This window comes from Argopecten irradians, chromosome 3, assembly GCF_041381155.1.
Source record: "Argopecten irradians isolate NY chromosome 3, Ai_NY, whole genome shotgun sequence".
Lineage (NCBI taxonomy): Eukaryota > Metazoa > Mollusca > Bivalvia > Pectinida > Pectinidae > Argopecten > Argopecten irradians.
The window spans coordinates 65,694,562-65,713,620 of record NC_091136.1 but is presented as its reverse complement, the minus strand read 5'-3'; the positions used below and the strand labels follow the sequence as shown (position 1 = coordinate 65,713,620).

The 19,059-nt window shown below is 36.1% G+C and overlaps 1 protein-coding gene across 1 annotated transcript in view; it reads left to right on the top strand.

Annotated features, from left to right (window-relative positions):
- The window catches only part of LOC138319795 (uncharacterized), a 107,638-nt gene that overhangs the window by 24,488 nt on the left and 64,091 nt on the right, over positions 1 to 19,059 (top strand). Inside the window, exons 16-34 of the mRNA XM_069262927.1 lie at positions 7 to 44; positions 215 to 312; positions 4,668 to 4,829; positions 5,000 to 5,043; positions 5,185 to 5,207; positions 5,414 to 5,529; positions 5,755 to 5,925; positions 7,990 to 8,042; positions 8,252 to 8,365; positions 9,262 to 9,314; positions 9,693 to 9,799; positions 10,146 to 10,313; positions 10,589 to 10,641; positions 13,622 to 13,650; positions 14,416 to 14,522; positions 14,689 to 14,847; positions 14,987 to 15,033; positions 15,222 to 15,326; positions 15,723 to 15,855. Of these exons, the coding sequence (XP_069119028.1) occupies positions 7 to 44; positions 215 to 312; positions 4,668 to 4,829; positions 5,000 to 5,043; positions 5,185 to 5,207; positions 5,414 to 5,529; positions 5,755 to 5,925; positions 7,990 to 8,042; positions 8,252 to 8,365; positions 9,262 to 9,314; positions 9,693 to 9,799; positions 10,146 to 10,313; positions 10,589 to 10,641; positions 13,622 to 13,650; positions 14,416 to 14,522; positions 14,689 to 14,847; positions 14,987 to 15,033; positions 15,222 to 15,326; positions 15,723 to 15,855 (1,780 nt within the window). The remainder of the gene's footprint in view (positions 1 to 6; positions 45 to 214; positions 313 to 4,667; positions 4,830 to 4,999; positions 5,044 to 5,184; positions 5,208 to 5,413; positions 5,530 to 5,754; positions 5,926 to 7,989; positions 8,043 to 8,251; positions 8,366 to 9,261; positions 9,315 to 9,692; positions 9,800 to 10,145; positions 10,314 to 10,588; positions 10,642 to 13,621; positions 13,651 to 14,415; positions 14,523 to 14,688; positions 14,848 to 14,986; positions 15,034 to 15,221; positions 15,327 to 15,722; positions 15,856 to 19,059) is intronic.

The following is a 19,059-nucleotide window of genomic DNA, read 5'->3' as shown; positions in this document are numbered from 1 at the left end:
GTGTAGAATCGAGAGATACTGTAGCGAGCCCACAAACTAATGGGGTAAGTATCTATGCCAATAGTATCGAATGTTTAGAATATAATAATAAAACGAATAATTCGGAATTGATTTACTTCAACATATCATAAATATCATTTTATACATTTTTGAATTTAGTTAAAGGAATCAATTAAGTGAAATGAAACCACTACTAAATCTTTATATTTTAAAGGGTGAATTCAAGGACGGGACACTTCCGAAAGAAGTGAAGTGTTACGTTGGCTCTCCATGTAAAATATCGACAACATTGATTGGTGATCCTGGCACCAGGTAACGTAAAATACCGACAACATTTATAGGTGATCCTGGCACCAGGTAACATAAAATACCGACAACATTTATATGTGATCCTGGCACCAGGTAACGTAAAATACCGACAACATTGAAAGATGATCCCGGCACCAGGTAACGTAAAATACCCACAACATTTATATTGATATAAAATACCCACAACATTATATAGGTGATCCCAGCACCAGGTAACATAAAATACCCACAACATTTCAATTTCAATTTTTTTTCAATTTCAACAATATTTTATTGATATTATGTACATCAATAGGATCGGACATCAGGCTACGCCTATTTAAGTCCTCTCCAGATCTTACTTAAAGTATAAACATGAATTCATTCTGCAATTAATTAATACATATATTTATATATACAAATAAATTGAATTAATTACAGTATAGTTATAATAATATTAATAATTTCTAATTAAAGGGGGATTACTCCAATTTTATTTTTAATAGAAAATGTTTCAGAACAAGTTTAGTTATTGGATTTCATATTCCTAGTGATTGTAGTTTTTGGATAGGGATAAGAATCATGCTCATTTATTGACAGACTAACATACATACACACGCAGTGAGTATATAAGGTCCAAAAAGTCCCTGAGCTTTATGCACAAAGTGACCCAAGCCCTTTGGAATATGGTATGGAGGAGTCTGGACAACAAATGAGACATTTTTGTCTTCATTGAATATGAAACAAAAGGTAGGAGATTGATTATGCAAATTTTCATCACAATTCGGAGTTAACCAATACATTATGGTTCTAATTGTGTACATAGTTTGAAATTTATTCAATTAGATTAATGTTATTATAGGTATAAAAGAATTCTCAATATTCGAAAAACATTATACAGTAACCATCCAGCCAGGATAGTTTAGAGTAAATAAGAGAAAAAAATGTTAACATATGACATAGTTTATGAGTTATTAATGTGCACTGATGAGATAGTATATTGACTATCAAGTAAATTAGATATGGGTACTTGTTATTGTTTGCTTATATATGCAGAGGGCTATGATACATGTATATAAAATATGTTTATCAGAAATCAAATCTTTTAGTATGGCATATATATTCAATCACGCATTGTAAAATAACTTTGTTAATATCATTATTGCAAAATTTACATCCATTTAATAGTGTTTCAATGTTTAAATGATTATGATTATCTGGTAAACCTAAGTTATTTATTCCCTGTATAAGAACTGCTCTCTGTTCATAGAAGTGCCTACAGTCAAAGAAAAAGTGATATGAATTTTCATTGGTATAATAACAGGAACAGGCTGGAGATTCTCTTAAATGATCGTGATAAAGATCAGAGTTTAAATTACTTGTTTGGTTTCGTAGCTGGCACAGAATAATGTTATATTTACGGTCGCCATGATATTTAAAAATATTAGAAATTTCTGTAGTTCTATATCTGTTTGATTAAATTAGCATTGAGTGAATAAAGCTGTTGGAGTATAATTCAGTTCTACAGAGGGGGATTAAACAGGTGATTATTCCTTAATGTGTAACGAGTATTATTATAATCATTAAAGAATGGTTCAATCAAATTAGTAAGATATCTAGGGGATTCATTATTTACAATTTTAAACATCAATATTGATTTATGTAGTTTTTCGTCTGAATGCAAGTGAATCAAGTCCAACTTCAGCATAAAGTTTATTATGCGATGTTCCTCTTCTCAGGCCTGTTATAATTCTTATTGCTTCTATCTGTACAGATTCTAATAAGTCTTTATCTTGGTTTGTACAATTATCCCAAATGACATCACCATATTCTAAAACAGGTCTTATAAAGGATGTATAAATTTTTAAAAGGCTCTTTCTATCTACATTATGTTTTAGTAATCTTAAAATATTTAGTCTTTTAGAGGCCTGAGTATAAATATTATTAATATGTTTGGACCATTTACCATCACTACTGAAAGTTACCCCCAAATGTTTATGAAATAGAACAGAGTTTACAATATCATCTGCAAATAGAATATCAGGGTTGAATATATGTCTTTTTCTTGAGAAAAGTACAGTTTCTGTTTTTGAAGGATTAAAATTAATGTCCCACTTCTTTGCCCAATTATTGATATTACTTAGATCATTGGTTAGATTACCTGCAATTTCTACATGGTTATCAGTTATTATTTCATAAAGTGAAGTATCATCAGCAAAGAGTTTAATTTTACTATTTACACATTCAGTTATGTCATTAATATATAATAAGAATAGGAATGGCCCTAAGACAGAACCTTGTGGTACACCGGCATTGACATTTTTAAAAGAAGATAGGAAACCCTCAGTAGATACTCTTTGTTTTCGATCAGAAAGATAATTTCAAAACCACTGTAACACTCTCCCTTTTATACCATAAGACTCTAATTTGAATAATAATCCTTCATACCAGACTCTGTCGAAAGCTTTGCTAATATCGCAGAATATAAATTTTATTTCATTGTTTTTTTTTCAAATTATACCCACAACATTGATTGGTGATCCTGGCACCAGGTAACGTAAAATACCCACAACATTTATAGGTGATCCCAGCACCATGTAACGTAAAATACCGACAACATTGATAGGTGATCCCAGCACCAGGTAACGTAAAATACCCACAACATTTATAGGTGATCCCAGCACCATGTAACGTAAAATACCCACAACATTGATAGGTGATCCCGGCACCATGTAACGTAAAATACCACAACATTGATAGGTGATCCCAGCACCAGTAACGTAAAATACCACAACATTATAGGTGATCCCAGGACCATAACGTAAAATACCCACAACATTGATAGGTGATCCCGGCACCAGGTAACGTAAAATACCAACAACATTTATAGGTGATCCCGGCACCAGGTAACGTAAAATACCGACAACATTTATAGGTGATCCCAGCACCAGGTAACGTAAAATACCGACAACATTAATAGGTGATCCCAGCACGGTAACGTAAAATACCCACAACATTTATAGGTGATCCCGGCACCAGGTAACGTAAAATACCGACAACATTTATAGGTGATCCCAGCACGGTAACGTAAAATACCCACAACATTTATAGGTGATCCCAGCACCATGTAACGTAAAATACCCACAACATTTATAGGTGATCCCAGCACCATGTAACGTAAAATACCCACAACATTTATAGGTGATCCCAGCACCATGTAACGTAAAATACCCACAACATTTATAGGTGATCCCAGCACCATGTAACGTAAAATACCCACAACATTTATAGGTGATCCCAGCACGGTAACGTAAAATACCCACAACATTTATAGGTGATCCCAGCACCATGTAACGTAAAATACCCACAACATTGATAGGTGATCCCAGCACCAGGTAACGTAAAATACCCACAACATTTATAGGTGATCCCTCCCAGCACTATGTAACGTAAAATACCCACAACATTTATAGGTGATCCCAGGACGGTAACGTAAAATACCCACAACATTTATAGGTGATCCCAGCACCATGTAACGTAAAATACCCACAACATTTATAGGTGATCCCAGCACCATGTAACGTAAAATACCCACAACATTTATAGGTGATCCCAGCACAGTAACGTAAAATACCCACAACATTTATAGGTGATCCCAGCACCAGTAACGTAAAATACCCACACAACATTGATAGGTGATCCCGGTACACAGTAACGTAAAATACCACAACATTGATAGGTGATCCCGACACCAGGTAACGTAAAATACCGACAACATTTATAGGTGATCCCAGCACCAAGTAACGTAAAATACCCACAACATTTATAGGTGATCCCAGCACCATGTAACGTAAAATACCCACAACATTTATAGGTGATCCCAGCACGGTAACGTAAAATACCCACAACATTTATAGGTGATCCCAGCACGGTAACGTAAAATACCGACAACATTGAAAGGTGATCCCGGCACCAGGTAACGTAAAATACCCACAACATTTATAGGTGATCCCAGCACGGTAACGTAAAATACCCACAACATTTATAGGTGATCCCAGCACGGTAACGTAAAATACCCACAACATTTATAGGTGATCCCAGCACGGTAACGTAAAATACCCACAACATTGAAAGATGATCCCAGCACCAGGTAACGTAAAATACCGACAACATTAATAGGTGATCCCGGCACCAGGTAACGTAAAATACCAACAACATTGATTGGTGATCCCGACTCTAGGTAATGAAAAAATTTCGACAACATTGATAGGCTATCGCCGCACCTTTTTGCTCAAATATTTTGAAATACACGTGTTTGCTATACTTGATGATGTTTTTCTGTTTGAGTTAAGATGGTATATGTTGGTTTTGTTTATAAGTCCCACAGTTAACCCGGGGTATGTTAGTGGTGAACTGGACGTACAGAAAACAATGGTTACTAAGGACCCTGCCTCACCTAGTGATTACCATGCCAGTGTAGAAGTGGTCAGCAAGACCAGTGGTCACCACCAAATATGTATCCAGAGCATCAACACAGTGAGGTAAGTTATGCTTTATATGGTACAGTGTTGTAGATTGAAGTATTTTATGTATTGCACTGCTGAAAAAGATGATATCTTATTGTAATGTTGATTTCAAAAAAATGAAATTAGAAAATTAATTTGGTTATCAAAATACAATGTAACAATGATGATACTTCCTTATATTTCAGACAAAGTGCCGACGAAGTGTGCGTAATGGTACATGCAGTCAGTGGTAAGTATACTCTAAGGATCAGTTCCCATACAAACCTATAAACAGTCAGGACAATACATAAGAAATGTTAAACAGGACCCCTACCGTTTTTCTATATTGTATATATTAAATTTGTTGACGTCTTTTTTGTCTTTGTTACAGGACAGTTTCATCTGCCTAGCAAGGTAAATAAAACTAAAAGATGAAAAAATTCATGAATCATGATGGAGATGGAAATGTGATTGATTGAAAGTGTGATAAAGCTTTATCATTACAATGATCTGGCTCATCCAGCAGTCATACATCAAAGTACTCTTAACTCTGTTATTAAGCATGTGTTTAGTATATAAAAATAAACCCCGTTACCTTAGCGATTGATCATGTGTTTCAGTCGCATGCGTACTTTGTTGACCCTACATTACCCGATGGTTCCTCTGTGGAATGTGAGACCAGTGAACCCTGTCATCTCACCCTCTGGGTACACAACTACGACAGCGAGGACTCATGGTGAGAAACATTCTTATGTGCAACGCTTTATTTTCTTTTTATTTAGTCATTTTCTGTTTGATTCGTGCAAAATTTCGTATATTTATAAAACAAAGAAAAGAATGCATTGAGTGAAATTGGCTATGGTTTTGTCACGGGATTTTTTAATTTATTAACATTATTGCTGAGAAACTGCTGACTGTTTTTGTGTGGTAAAATAGTATCAAAGAATTTATCTATGTTCAGTCCGTCAGTGAAGTCGTCAGATGAAGCCTCCACTGGCGTGTACATTCACCAGGCTACAGGAACATCAGTCACAGGACCCTGTAAAGTTGATGTCGCCTTCCATGACGATCAACCAAAAGTATACACTAATATATGTTTCACCGCCACATCGACCAAACAAGATGTTTTCGGGTAAAGTATCCTCTTACTATACTCTTGTTGATACTTGTTTGAAGCACATAAGGATTATAAAAACACAAAACTTCGTTAAATAGTGAAGTGTTGGAAATTAGATTTTACTTGATCTCAAGAATTTGTTTTCCTATATTAATCTTATCTTTCTTATTTTGCTCTAATGTGACCTGGAATCGGTTGACGAAGTCAAGTTCATTGTTCCTTTTAAATCAAATACCTTAAATTGTGATGTTTTTGGCAGGAAATCCCAGGCAGGCTTCTATTCGAGACCGGCCTTTGTCCAAGTCAGTCTCAAAATAACTTATATTGTAAGGCATGTAAGGTTTACTTACGAAACCGGCTTATGTTCGAAACATGTCATCGGTGAAAGAATAACACTCACCGTTACCAACACAATACCTCGTATATAGACGCTTGTCCTACCATTACCAACACAATACCTCGTGTATAGACGCTTGTCCTACCATTACCAACACAATACCTCGTGTATAGACGCTTGTCCTACCATTACCAACACAATACCTCGTGTATAGACGCTTGTCCTACCGTTACCAACACAATACCTCGTGTATAGACGCTTGTCCTACCATTACCAACACAATACCTCGTGTATAGACGCTTGTCCTACCGTTACCAACACAATACCTCGTGTATAGACGCTTGTACTACCATTAACAACACAATACCTCTTGCATAGACGCTTGTCCTACCGTTACCAACCAATACTCACAATACCTCGTGTATAGACGCTTGTCCTACCATTACCAACACAATACCTCGTGTATAGACGTTTGTCCTACCATTACCAACACAATACCTCGTGTATAGACGCTTGTCCTACCGTTACCAACACAATACCTCGTGTATAGACGCTTGTCCTACCGTTACCAACACAATACAATCGTGTATAGAGACCCTTTATACTTTGGTGTCCTACCGTTACCCAACACAATAACCTCGTGTTATAGGACGCTCTGTCCTACCGTTACCAACACAATACCTCGTGTATAGACGCTTGTCCTACCATTACCAACACAATACCTCGTGTATAGACGCTTGTCCTACCATTACCAACACAATACCTCGTGTATAGACGCTTGTCCTACCATTACCAACACAATACCTCGTGTATAGACGTTTGTCCTACCGTTACCAACACAATATCTCGTGTATAGACGCTTGTCCTACCGTTACCAACACAATACCTCGTGTGTAGACGCTTGTCCTACCGTTACCAACACAATACCTCGTATATACACGTTTGTCCTACCGTTACCAACCAAATATACCTCGTGTATAGACGCTTGTCCTACCATTACCAACACAATACCTCGTGTATAGACGCTTGTCCTACCATTACCAACACAATACCTCGTGTATAGATGCTTGTCCTACCATTACCAACACAATACCTCGTGTATAGACGCTTGTCCTACCGTTACCAACACAATACCTCGTGTATAGACGCTTGTCCTACCGTTACCAACACAATACCTCGTGTATAGACGCTTGTCCTACCATTACCAACACAATACCTCGTGTATAGACGCTTGTCCTACCATTACCAACACAATACCTCGTGTATAGACGCTTGTCCTACCATTACCAACACAATACCTCGTGTATAGACGCTTGTCCTACCATTACCAACACAATACCTCGTGTATAGACGCTTGTCCTACCGTTACCAACACAATACCTCGTGTATAGACGCTTGTCCTACCATTACCAACACAATATTTCGTGTATAGACGCTTGTCCTACCATTACCAACACAATACCTCGTGTATAGACGCTTGTCCTACCGTTACCAACACAATACCTCTTGCATAGACGCTTGTCCTACCGTTACCAACACAATACCTCGTGTATAGACGTTTGTCCTCGGAACTCTAATAGATTTAGGTTCGACAGATATACTTCATTTTGACAATTTTCAGTTGATCACACGCCAGACAAAGTCGGCTTATTGTTAGTCAGGAATCTAAGGCTTACTTATGTTGAGTAAGGGTGGTGCATGTCTAATGGAATACAATTTAATAAGCTGTTTACTGATTATAGAGGTGATGGCGAGGTGAGATGTTATGACGTCAGCATCGTAAACACATTGTCAGGTGAGCTCATGTTGTTTGTCCCTATGTCCTCTCTGATTACATGGTAACGGAATCAAGTCTAACTGTAACTCTGGGGGAATAAAACAATACGAAGGCGTCCCATAATATGTAAAAATCCTCACGGATTGCGTTATTATTCGAACTAATGTATATATACACAGGCAAAAGTGATATACTTGTAGTAATCTACTTATTTGTTGGTTGTGTAGTGGTTGGTCCCTGTGCCTCTACCTTGTGTCAAAATGGAGGATTCTGTGACGGTCATCAAGCCACACCAAAATGTGTCTGTCTTAGTGGATATTCCGGGCCACTCTGTAGTATAAGTAGGTATAGATGTAACATATTGCTTTATATGTGTTTCCAGTTGTTCACATTTTAAACGATATCAGAATCATAATAACCAAGATTTATAACACTTATCAGTAAATGTATAACCGTGAACTGAAGACAAAAGTGTTAAAGAACTTTGTTAATAACGTATTGACGATTTTCTATCTAATGCACTATCTTAATATGATTTCGCACATATATAATATAATAAGTTTTATTTCATAAGATACTGATATAGACTTACAGCTATTCGTGTGTGTCCCAGGTCTAAACGTATATATACTATCAGTTATCAGTGCCATGCGATAGCTGGCCAGGTCTGTACATAATAGTCTGGGTTATAGGTATAAGTTTCTCGTTGTTGTGTAATGGTATGTGGTGCCTGAACATCTTATATGTAATGCTAATTGTGAAACTGGTCAGTATTAATTGGTTCAGCGTGTTACTTATGTTATGCAGTAGCTATCCATATATCAGATGTTTCAGGTGTTAGATATCATGGCCAAATACTGATCCCCATGCTCTCGTTGTTATGTATAAATAGAGCTGACCACTTATTGTAGAAGAGAGAGGGAGAAACATAGAGGAGCACACACCTTGTGTGTGGTCCCATTTTGGGCTACATATATCAACAATGACTCTATGTAACGTATGAAGTACAGCAGAATAAAATGTGAACAAAAACATCAGAATCAATCATCATTTCAACGACAATTCTCAACGTTGTACGGACCCAACAAACGAAGACTACATATACCTGATGGCCACCTATACAACAGCTAAATAATACAACTTCACAAAACAAGATTCAAAAACCATTTTATCATACATATATAATGTGGTGGAAAGTACGCAAAACATCGAAAGTAAATGTTTGTCATTTTTACAGCACATGGTGAATCTCTGACGAATCCTGCACCGATTTCGGGGATACCAACACAGGTAAGTAATTTGGCAGACAACTGTTCAGTAAATTCATTTACTATGTTGCTTGATAAATGAAATACAACAAAACACGGTTGTAGCGAACCTCAGACCAACGAAATCACTTCGTTATGAGAATGTTTCGCTTTACACGTATTACATACACCGTATAGGAAGCTTGACGAGAAATGAAAATCACTGCGTTATAATCATGGATTCGTTGTAAGTATGTTCTTTATAAACATATTTAAAATAAATATTACGTAATTTCTACGTTTCCACGTATGTGCAAATTAAAAAACGACACAATGGGACAAGATGACACGATAATTGTTTCATATAAACAAAAATGATAGCAATGCCAAGCTGTTAATAAATATGTAATACATTTTACAGACAACTTTCGGAGACCTCGCCGTCCCAAAAGTGATCAAATGTACACAGAATCAAGAGTGTGAAATACCCTTTACATTTACAAGGCCAGGTGGAGGCGCCGCATCATCGTAAGTGTCTCGATTTATTACTATATCTAGTAATGTATATCATGAAGGGGGCAAATAGACTATACTGTAGTATGAAGAAACCCTTACATGTAATGCTGTCCAGATTTCTCAATGTGATGAATACGGTTAGTATAAACAAACAAACAAACCATAAAAGCAATGGTATCGTATCGTTTAACTGCATGAGGATATAGATGTTGAAGTCAAAATGATTTATCTGTTATAGTGGTTCAATGGTATTAATACATATGCTCTATACATTAGGTAATTACTGCGAAAGCGATAGATATACTTCACTTAAAAGATTCTTATCCCAGATAAAAAAAAAACTATTTGCTTTCCCCAGACCTGATATACACCTGGGACACGTGGACAGTGGCCTAACAGTCACGCCCCCTACTCTGTCTACAGACCCACATACTCCGGCAGGGACGTACCACGGCAAGGTGAAAGTCGTCAGCACTACTTCAGGAAACAAGAAAGTCTGCGTTCACGCTCCAACCAGTTCTTCAGAGTAAGTATACAGACACGTGTATTGTCATCCCACATAACACTTCCAAATATGCACTCAAGCATAGATGTTTAGATCCCTCTGTATATGTCACCATTTTTGTTCTGATGTGCCATGTTATTATATGGCTGTAATATTTGTCTCATTTGTATACGAATCCCTGTATTATATAAGAGATATTGAGCTATGAACAAAACCAAAATACCCTCTAAATCACAACTTACGTGACCCAGAATTATGAAAACATCGTAAATCTCTCGCTTGTTATTTAATTACAGAACTGTAGGGGATGAAATTTGCTTTGATGTTGAAGTCTCTAGTCCAGCATCAAGTGAGTATTTTTTTTTATTTATTGGTTGTATACATAGATGATCTGATTGTGTTACACAAAAACTCAGCTGGTTAAAGTCATCCGTCCAAAGTTTTGTGTCGTGCTACTCCATCAGAACAACTGATTGTATCACTGTACGGTACACAATTACATGACATTTTTGTATTAACTAATTAGTGTAAACAGTTGTTTTGTTGTGGACCTTCAGACGCTGGTACATCACCAACGATAAACAGTTGTTTTGTTGTGGACCTTCAGACGCTGGTACATCACCAACGATAAACAGTTGTTTTGTTGTGGACCTTCAGACGCTAGTACATCACCAACGATAAACAGTTGTTTTGTTGTGGACCTTCAGACGCTGGTACATCACCAACGATAAACAGTTGTTTTGTTGTGGACCTTCAGACGCTAGTACATCACCAACGATAAACAGTTGTTTTGTTGTGGACCTTCAGACGCTGGTACATCACCAACGATAAACAGTTGTTTTGTTGTGGACCTTCAGACGCTGGTACATCACCAACGATAAACAGTTGTTTTGTTGTGGACCTTCAGACGCTGGTACATCACCAACGATAAACAGTTGTTTTGTTGTGGACCTTCAGACGCTAGTACATCACCCACGATAAACAGTTGTTTTGTTGTGGACCTTCAGACGCTAGTACATCACCAACGATAAACAGTTGTTTTGTTGTGGACCTTCAGACGCTGGTACATCACCAACGATAAACAGTTGTTTTGTTGTGGACCTTCAGACGCTGGTACATCACCAACGATAAACAGTTGTTTTGTTGTGGACCTTCAGACGCTGGTACATCACCAACGATAAACAGTTGTTTTGTTGTGGACCTTCCGACGCTGGTACATCACCAACGATAAACAGTTGTTTTGTTGTGGACCTTCCGACGCTGGTACATCACCAACGATAAACAGTTGTTTTGTTGTGGACCTTCAGACGCTGGTACATCACCAACGATAAACAGTTGTTTTGTTGTGGACCTTCAGACGCTGGTACATCACCAACGATAAACAGTTGTTTTTGTTGTGGACCTTCAGACGCTGGTACATCACCAACGATAAACAGTTGTTTTGTTGTGGACCTTCAGACGCTGGTACATCACCAACGATAAACAGTTGTTTTGTTGTGGACCTTCAGACGCTGGTACATCACCAACGATAAACAGTTGTTTTGTTGTGGACCTTCAGACGCTGGTACATCACCAACGATAAACAGTTGTTTTGTTGTGGACCTTCAGACGCTGGTACATCACCAACGATAAACAGTTGTTTTGTTGTGGACCTTCAGACGCTGGTACATCACCAACGATAAACAGTTGTTTTGTTGTGGACCTTCAGACGCTGGTACATCACCAACGATAAACAGTTGTTTTGTTGTGGACCTTCAGACGCTGGTACATCACCAACGATAAACAGTTGTTTTGTTGTGGACCTTCAGACGCTGGTACATCACCAACGATAAACAGTTGTTTTGTTGTGGACCTTCAGACGCTGGTACATCACCAACGATAAACAGTTGTTTTGTTGTGGACCTTCAGACGCTGGTACATCACCAACGATAAACAGTTGTTTTGTTGTGGACCTTCAGACGCTGGTACATCACCAACGATAAACAGTTGTTTTGTTGTGGACCTTCAGACGCTGGTACATCACCAACGATAAACAGTTGTTTTGTTGTGGACCTTCAGACGCTAGTACATCACCAACGATAAACATTTGTTTTGTTGTGGACCTTCAGACGCTGGTACATCACCAACAATAAACATTTGTTTTGTTGTGGACCTTCAGACGCTGGTACATCACCAACGATAAACAGTTGTTTTGTTGTGGACCTTCAGACGCTGGTACATCACCAACGATAAACAGTTGTTTTGTTGTGGACCTTCAGACGCTGGTACATCACCAACGATAAACAGTTGTTTTGTTGTGGACCTTCAGACGCTGGTACATCACCAACGATAAACAGTTGTTTTGTTGTGGACCTTCAGACGCTGGTACATCACCAACGATAAACAGTTGTTTTGTTGTGGACCTTCAGACGCTGGTACATCACCAACGATAAACAGTTGTTTTGTTGTGGACCTTCAGACGCTGGTACATCACCAACGATAAACAGTTGTTTTGTTGTGGACCTTCAGACGCTGGTACATCACCAACGATAAACAGTTGTTTTGTTGTGGACCTTCAGACGCTGGTACATCACCAACGATAAACAGTTGTTTTGTTGTGGACCTTCAGACGCTGGTACATCACCCACGATAAACAGTTGTTTTGTTGTGGACCTTCAGACGCTGGTACATCACCAACGATAAACAGTTGTTTTGTTGTGGACCTTCAGACGCTGGTACATCACCAACGATAAACAGTTGTTTTGTTGTGGACCTTCAGACGCTGGTACATCACCAACGATAAACAGTTGTTTTGTTGTGGACCTTCAGACGCTGGTACATCACCAACGATAAACATTTGTTTTGTTGTGGACCTTCAGACGCTGGTACATCACCAACGATAAACAGTTGTTTTGTTGTGGACCTTCAGACGCTAGTACATCACCAACGATAAACAGTTGTTTTGGTTTTTTAAGCAGGCAATCAAAACCACAGATTTTTACAAAAAATCGTATTTTTAATTCGTTTCGAAGGTCGTGTCAGAAGTCAAATGATTGTTCATTACGTTTAGAGTCATATGAATGTACCGATATCTTCAATGATCCTCAGACATTTAATATAAGCCCTTTAATAGTTTATTTTAACCCCACTACACTCCATGCTTTGTTCCTCTAGTCAATGTATGTAGTGTTAGCAAAGATATAGATTTTCGTTTTAAACTATTTTAGTATCAACAACTAAATCACATTTAATAATACAGATATATGATTGTTGCACGGAGGATATTCGAATACAAGAATAATTCCAACTTGTCCTTCTCTACATTAGGTGGTTGATGTTTTCTTTTTCAGGTTCAACGTCGTCTCCCAATACGAATCAGGTGTGTATTCAACGATTTACAGTTGAATGTGAAATAATATTGGAGAAAAAGTTATATAATTACATTTTCACTGCTGTCCCACTGTGTAAACTTACAAAGCACAGTTAGCATTCATATAGTCTATGAACTTCGATCGCTTATTATGACGTCATAAACATTATGACGCCACAATTGTCGTGCCAGCGATAACGAAAAACGACTATTCAAGTGGCTGTTCCATCCTTGACGATAACGAAAAATTTATTCAATATCGATGCAAAATCCCTTGGGATTTCATCATAAAAGAGTCACTAAATGCAAATATAACAGCCAATATGAATGTCAACGCGAGCGCGCTTCATGTGAAATTCGAATGCCAACTAAAAGACTTCAATGCTTAAATAAACAAATTAAAATAGAGAAAAAATTGGTCATAATACCAATGGCTGAGAGAAGATTGCATGCCCACCGTACAATGTAAGTTTGCAGGCTCCGACTGCATGGTTGGCTACCAGAATATTTGACCGGTGTCACTTGATTTTTAATTTCAAACCAAATTTTCATGACTGTTAGGCTATACTGATTACGTTTAAGTGGGAAAATCCCTAAACACGACGAATATAATCACCAACATAATGGTGCCACTAGGTGGAAAATGAGCCGCATATCAGAAAGGTATCATTGACATAGGTACACGCTTTTTCCAACGTGTATAACTTGTCAAAGTTCTGCGTAGACTTGAAAATAGGTTTTTTTAATATTTTGATTTGTACATTTTTTGTTTAGCCACATTTCATCGAACCAACCGTTCCGCCTAATTCCACTCTACAATGTTCACCTGGGAAGACATGTCATGTGGTCATGCATATGTCACCTGGAATCAACCACGACTGGTAGGTTTAGCTTTCTCCAAACTTACTCTTCTCAAGCAGAGCATTTTGTTATAAGTAATGAACACGGTCTTTTGATGCAACTATATATATATATGCATCTTTTGACTGACGATGTACAGTACTTATGTTACCATAATGATACAATTATTTATGATCACCATTTCAGCCCTTCAGTGATCCAGATCCACGGTCCTTCTGATGACCTTCACGTGTTCCATTCTGACTCCAGTCACGTGATTGGGTCATGTGCTGTCGACGTCACACTCACACCCCCGGCCAGTAAACAAGGCACAGACACACTCTGTTTTGAAACTTCACTGCCCTAGTATGTTCAGTTTATTGATTTAAGTGACATAATTATTCCTAAGATTTATGAGAAGTTATACGCCATATTACTAGTGGATCTAAAACGAGGTTCTATGTAATATGAAATGTATTAAACGAGTTGTGTTTTTTCTTTGCAGCATCCCGGGAGAAAGTCGATGTTTCAAAGTGGATTATTCCCCTATTGGTATGGTTTTTTCCTTTACGTTAAAATCTCTCCAAACATGTATTCCTTATACGAAATAATGAGGACATGTAAGGAACATGGTGTTACCTCTAATCTAAGAACCGTAATTGGCATATATATATATACTAACATCGCCCTCCATAACAAAAAGTACGTCAAAATAACCAGATCATATCCTTGACCTTCAGTGTCCGGACCCTGCCACGGAGTGGCCTGTCACCACGGAGGAGTGTGTGGAGCAAATGGACAGTGTGTGTGTCCTATTGATCGTAGCGGATCTAACTGTCAAAACGGTACGTATTACTTCTTTATAGGCACAATATTAGAACACCGTCTGTTTTAAAAGGTTCAACGGTCGGATGATGTACACGGTTCCTCATTACAAGTTATTTTCGAATATTGATGAGGTTTGTTGAAATGTTAAATACTTTACCGCACACACTGTTACTTTTTGAAGACTATTTTGTCTTTCATTTGAAATGGATATTGGAAATAATGATTAAAGGATTGAAACTTTGTCTTGCTTCACAGATTATGATTGTCTTATCAACAATAGGGGATTTTAAGCTTGTTTCGTATTTTAAAGACGCTGTCGATAATGGAAACTTTATTTTGCTTTATTTTGATGATCGACACTTAATCTTATATAATAATTTTGATTTGCTATAATAATTTCTGTTAATTCTCAGTTGGAACCCAGGGTCCAGCTCATACATCTGGGACACCAAAGTTTACAGATATGGCTATCCCTACTAACATTAAATGTGAACTACACACAGAATGTGTCATTCCCCTCATGGTTAATGGAGATGCAAATACACTGTATATCATATAAAGGCAATATACAAACTCAAACTGTTTTATGGTGCTGAGTTGTATATCATATAAAGGCAATATACAAACTCAAACTGTTTTATGGTGCTGAGTTGTATATCATATAAAGGCAATATACAAATACAAACTGTTTTATGGTGCTGAGTTGTATATCATATAAAGGCAATATACAAATACAAACTGTTTTATGGTGCTGAGTTGTATATCATATAAAGGCAATATACAAACTCAAACTGTTTTATGGTGCTGAGTTGTATATCATATAAAGGCAATATACAAATACAAACTGTTTTATGGTGCTGAGTTGTATATCATATAAAGGCAATATAACAAATCAAACTGTTTTATGGTGCTGAGTTGTATATCATATAAAGGCAATATACAAACTACAAACTGTTTTATGGTGCTGAGTTGTATATCATATAAAGGCAATATACAAATACAAACTGTTTTATGGTGCTGAGTTGTATATCATATAAAGGTAATATACAAATACAAACTGTTTTTATGGTGCTGAGTTGTATATCAAATAAAGGTAATATACAAACTCAAACTGTTTTATGGTGCTGAGTTGTATATCATATAAAGGCAATATACAAACTCAAACTGTTTTATGGTGCTGAGTTGTATATCATATAAAGGCAATATACAAACCAAACTGTTTTATGGTGCTGAGTTGTATATCATATAAAGGCAATATACAAACACAAACTGTTTTATGGTGCTGAGTTGTTTATATCATATAAAGGCAATATACAAATACAAACTGTTTTATGGTGCTGAGTTGTATATCATATAAAGGCAATATACAAATACAAACTGTTTTATGGTGCTGAGTTGTATATCATATAAAGGCAATATACAAATACAAACTGTTTTATGGTGCTGAGTTGTATATCATATAAAGGCAATATACAAATACAAACTGTTTTATGGTGCTGAGTTGTATATCATTATATAAAGGCAATATACAAATACAAACTGTTTTATGGTGCTGAGTTGTATATCATATAAAGGCAATATACAAATACAAACTGTTTTATGGTGCTGAGTTGTATATCATATAAAGGCAATATACAAATACAAACTGTTTTATGGTGCTGAGTTGTATATCATATAAAGGCAATATACAAATACAAACTGTTTTATGGTGCTGAGTTGTATATCATATAAAGGCAATATACAAATACAAACTGTTTTATGGTGCTGAGTTGTATATCATATAAAGGCAATATACAAATACAAAACTGTTTTATGGTGCTGAGTTGTATATCATATAAAGGCAATATACAAATACAAACTGTTTTTATGGTGCTGAGTTGTATATCATATAAAGGCAATATACAAATACAAACTGTTTTATGGTGCTGAGTTGTATATCATATAAAGGCAATATACAAACTCAAACTGTTTTATGGTGCTGAGTTGTATATCATATAAAGGCAATATACAAACTCACAAACTGTTTTATGGTGCTGAGTTGTGTATATCATATAAAGGCAATATACAAATACAAACTGTTTTATGGTGCTGAGTTGTATATCATATAAAGGCAATATACAAACACAAACTGTTTTATGGTGCTGAGTTGTATATCATATAAAGGCAATATACAAACACAAACTGTTTTATGGTGCTGAGTTGTATATCATATAAAGGCAATATACAAACTCAAACTGTTTTATGGTGCTGAGTTGTATATCATATAAAGGCAATATACAAATACAAACTGTTTTATGGTGCTGAGTTGTATATCATATAAAGGCAATATACAAACACAAACTGTTTTATGGTGCTGAGTTGTATATCATATAAAGGCAATATACAAACACAAACTGTTTTATGGTGCTGAGTTGTATATAATCATATAAAGGCAATATACAAACACAAACTGTTTTATGGTGCTGAGTTGTATATCATATAAAGGCAATATACAAATACAAACTGTTTTATGGTGCTGAGTTGTATATCATATAAAGGCAATATACAAATACAAACTGTTTTATGGTGCTGAGTTGTATATCATATAAAGGCAATATACAAATACAAACTGTTTTATGGTGCTGAGTTGTATATCATATAAAGGCAATATACAAACACAAACTGTTTTATGGTGCTGAGTTGTATATCATATTAAGGCAATATACAAATACAAACTGTTTTATGGTGCTGAGTTGTATATCATATAAAGGCAATATACAAATACAAACTGTTTTATGGTGCTGAGTTGTATATCATATAAAGGCAATATACAAACACAAACTGTTTTATGGTGCTGAGTTGTATATCATATAAAGGCAATATACAAACACAAACTGTTTTATGGTGCTGAGTTGTATATCATATAAAGGCAATATACAAATACAAACTGTTTTATGGTGCTGAGTTGTATATCATATAAAGGCAATATACAAATACAAACTGTTTTATGGTGCTGAGTTGTATATCATATAAAGGCAATATACAAATACAAACTGTTTTATGGTGCTGAGTTGTATATCATATAAAGGCAATATACAAACACAAACTGTTTTATGGTGCTGAGTTGTATATGTATATCATATAAAGGTAATATACAAACTCAAACTGTTTTATGGTGTTGAATTGTATATCATATAAAGGCATATATAAAGGCAATATACAAATACAAACTGTTTTATGGTGCTGAGTTGTATATCATATAAAGGCAATATACAAACTCAAACTGTTTTATGGTGCTGAGTTGTATATCATATAAAGGCAATATACAAATACAAACTGTTTTATGGTGCTGAGTTGTATATCATATAAAGGCAATATACAAATACAAACTGTTTTATGGTGCTGAGTTGTATATCATATAAAGGCAATATACAAATACAAACTGTTTTATGGTGCTGAGTTGTATATGTATATCATATAAAGGTAATATACAAACTCAAACTGTTTTATGGTGCTGAGTTGTATATCATATAAAGGCAATATACAAATACAAACTGTTTTATGGTGCTGAGTTGTATATCATATAAAGGCAATATACAAACACAAACTGTTTTATGGTGCTGAGTTGTATATCATATAAAGGCAATATACAAATACAAACTTTTTTATGGGGCTGAGTTGTATATGATATATAAAGGCAATATACAAATACAAACTGTTTTATGGTGCTGAGTTGTATATCATATAAAGGCAATATACAAATACAAACTG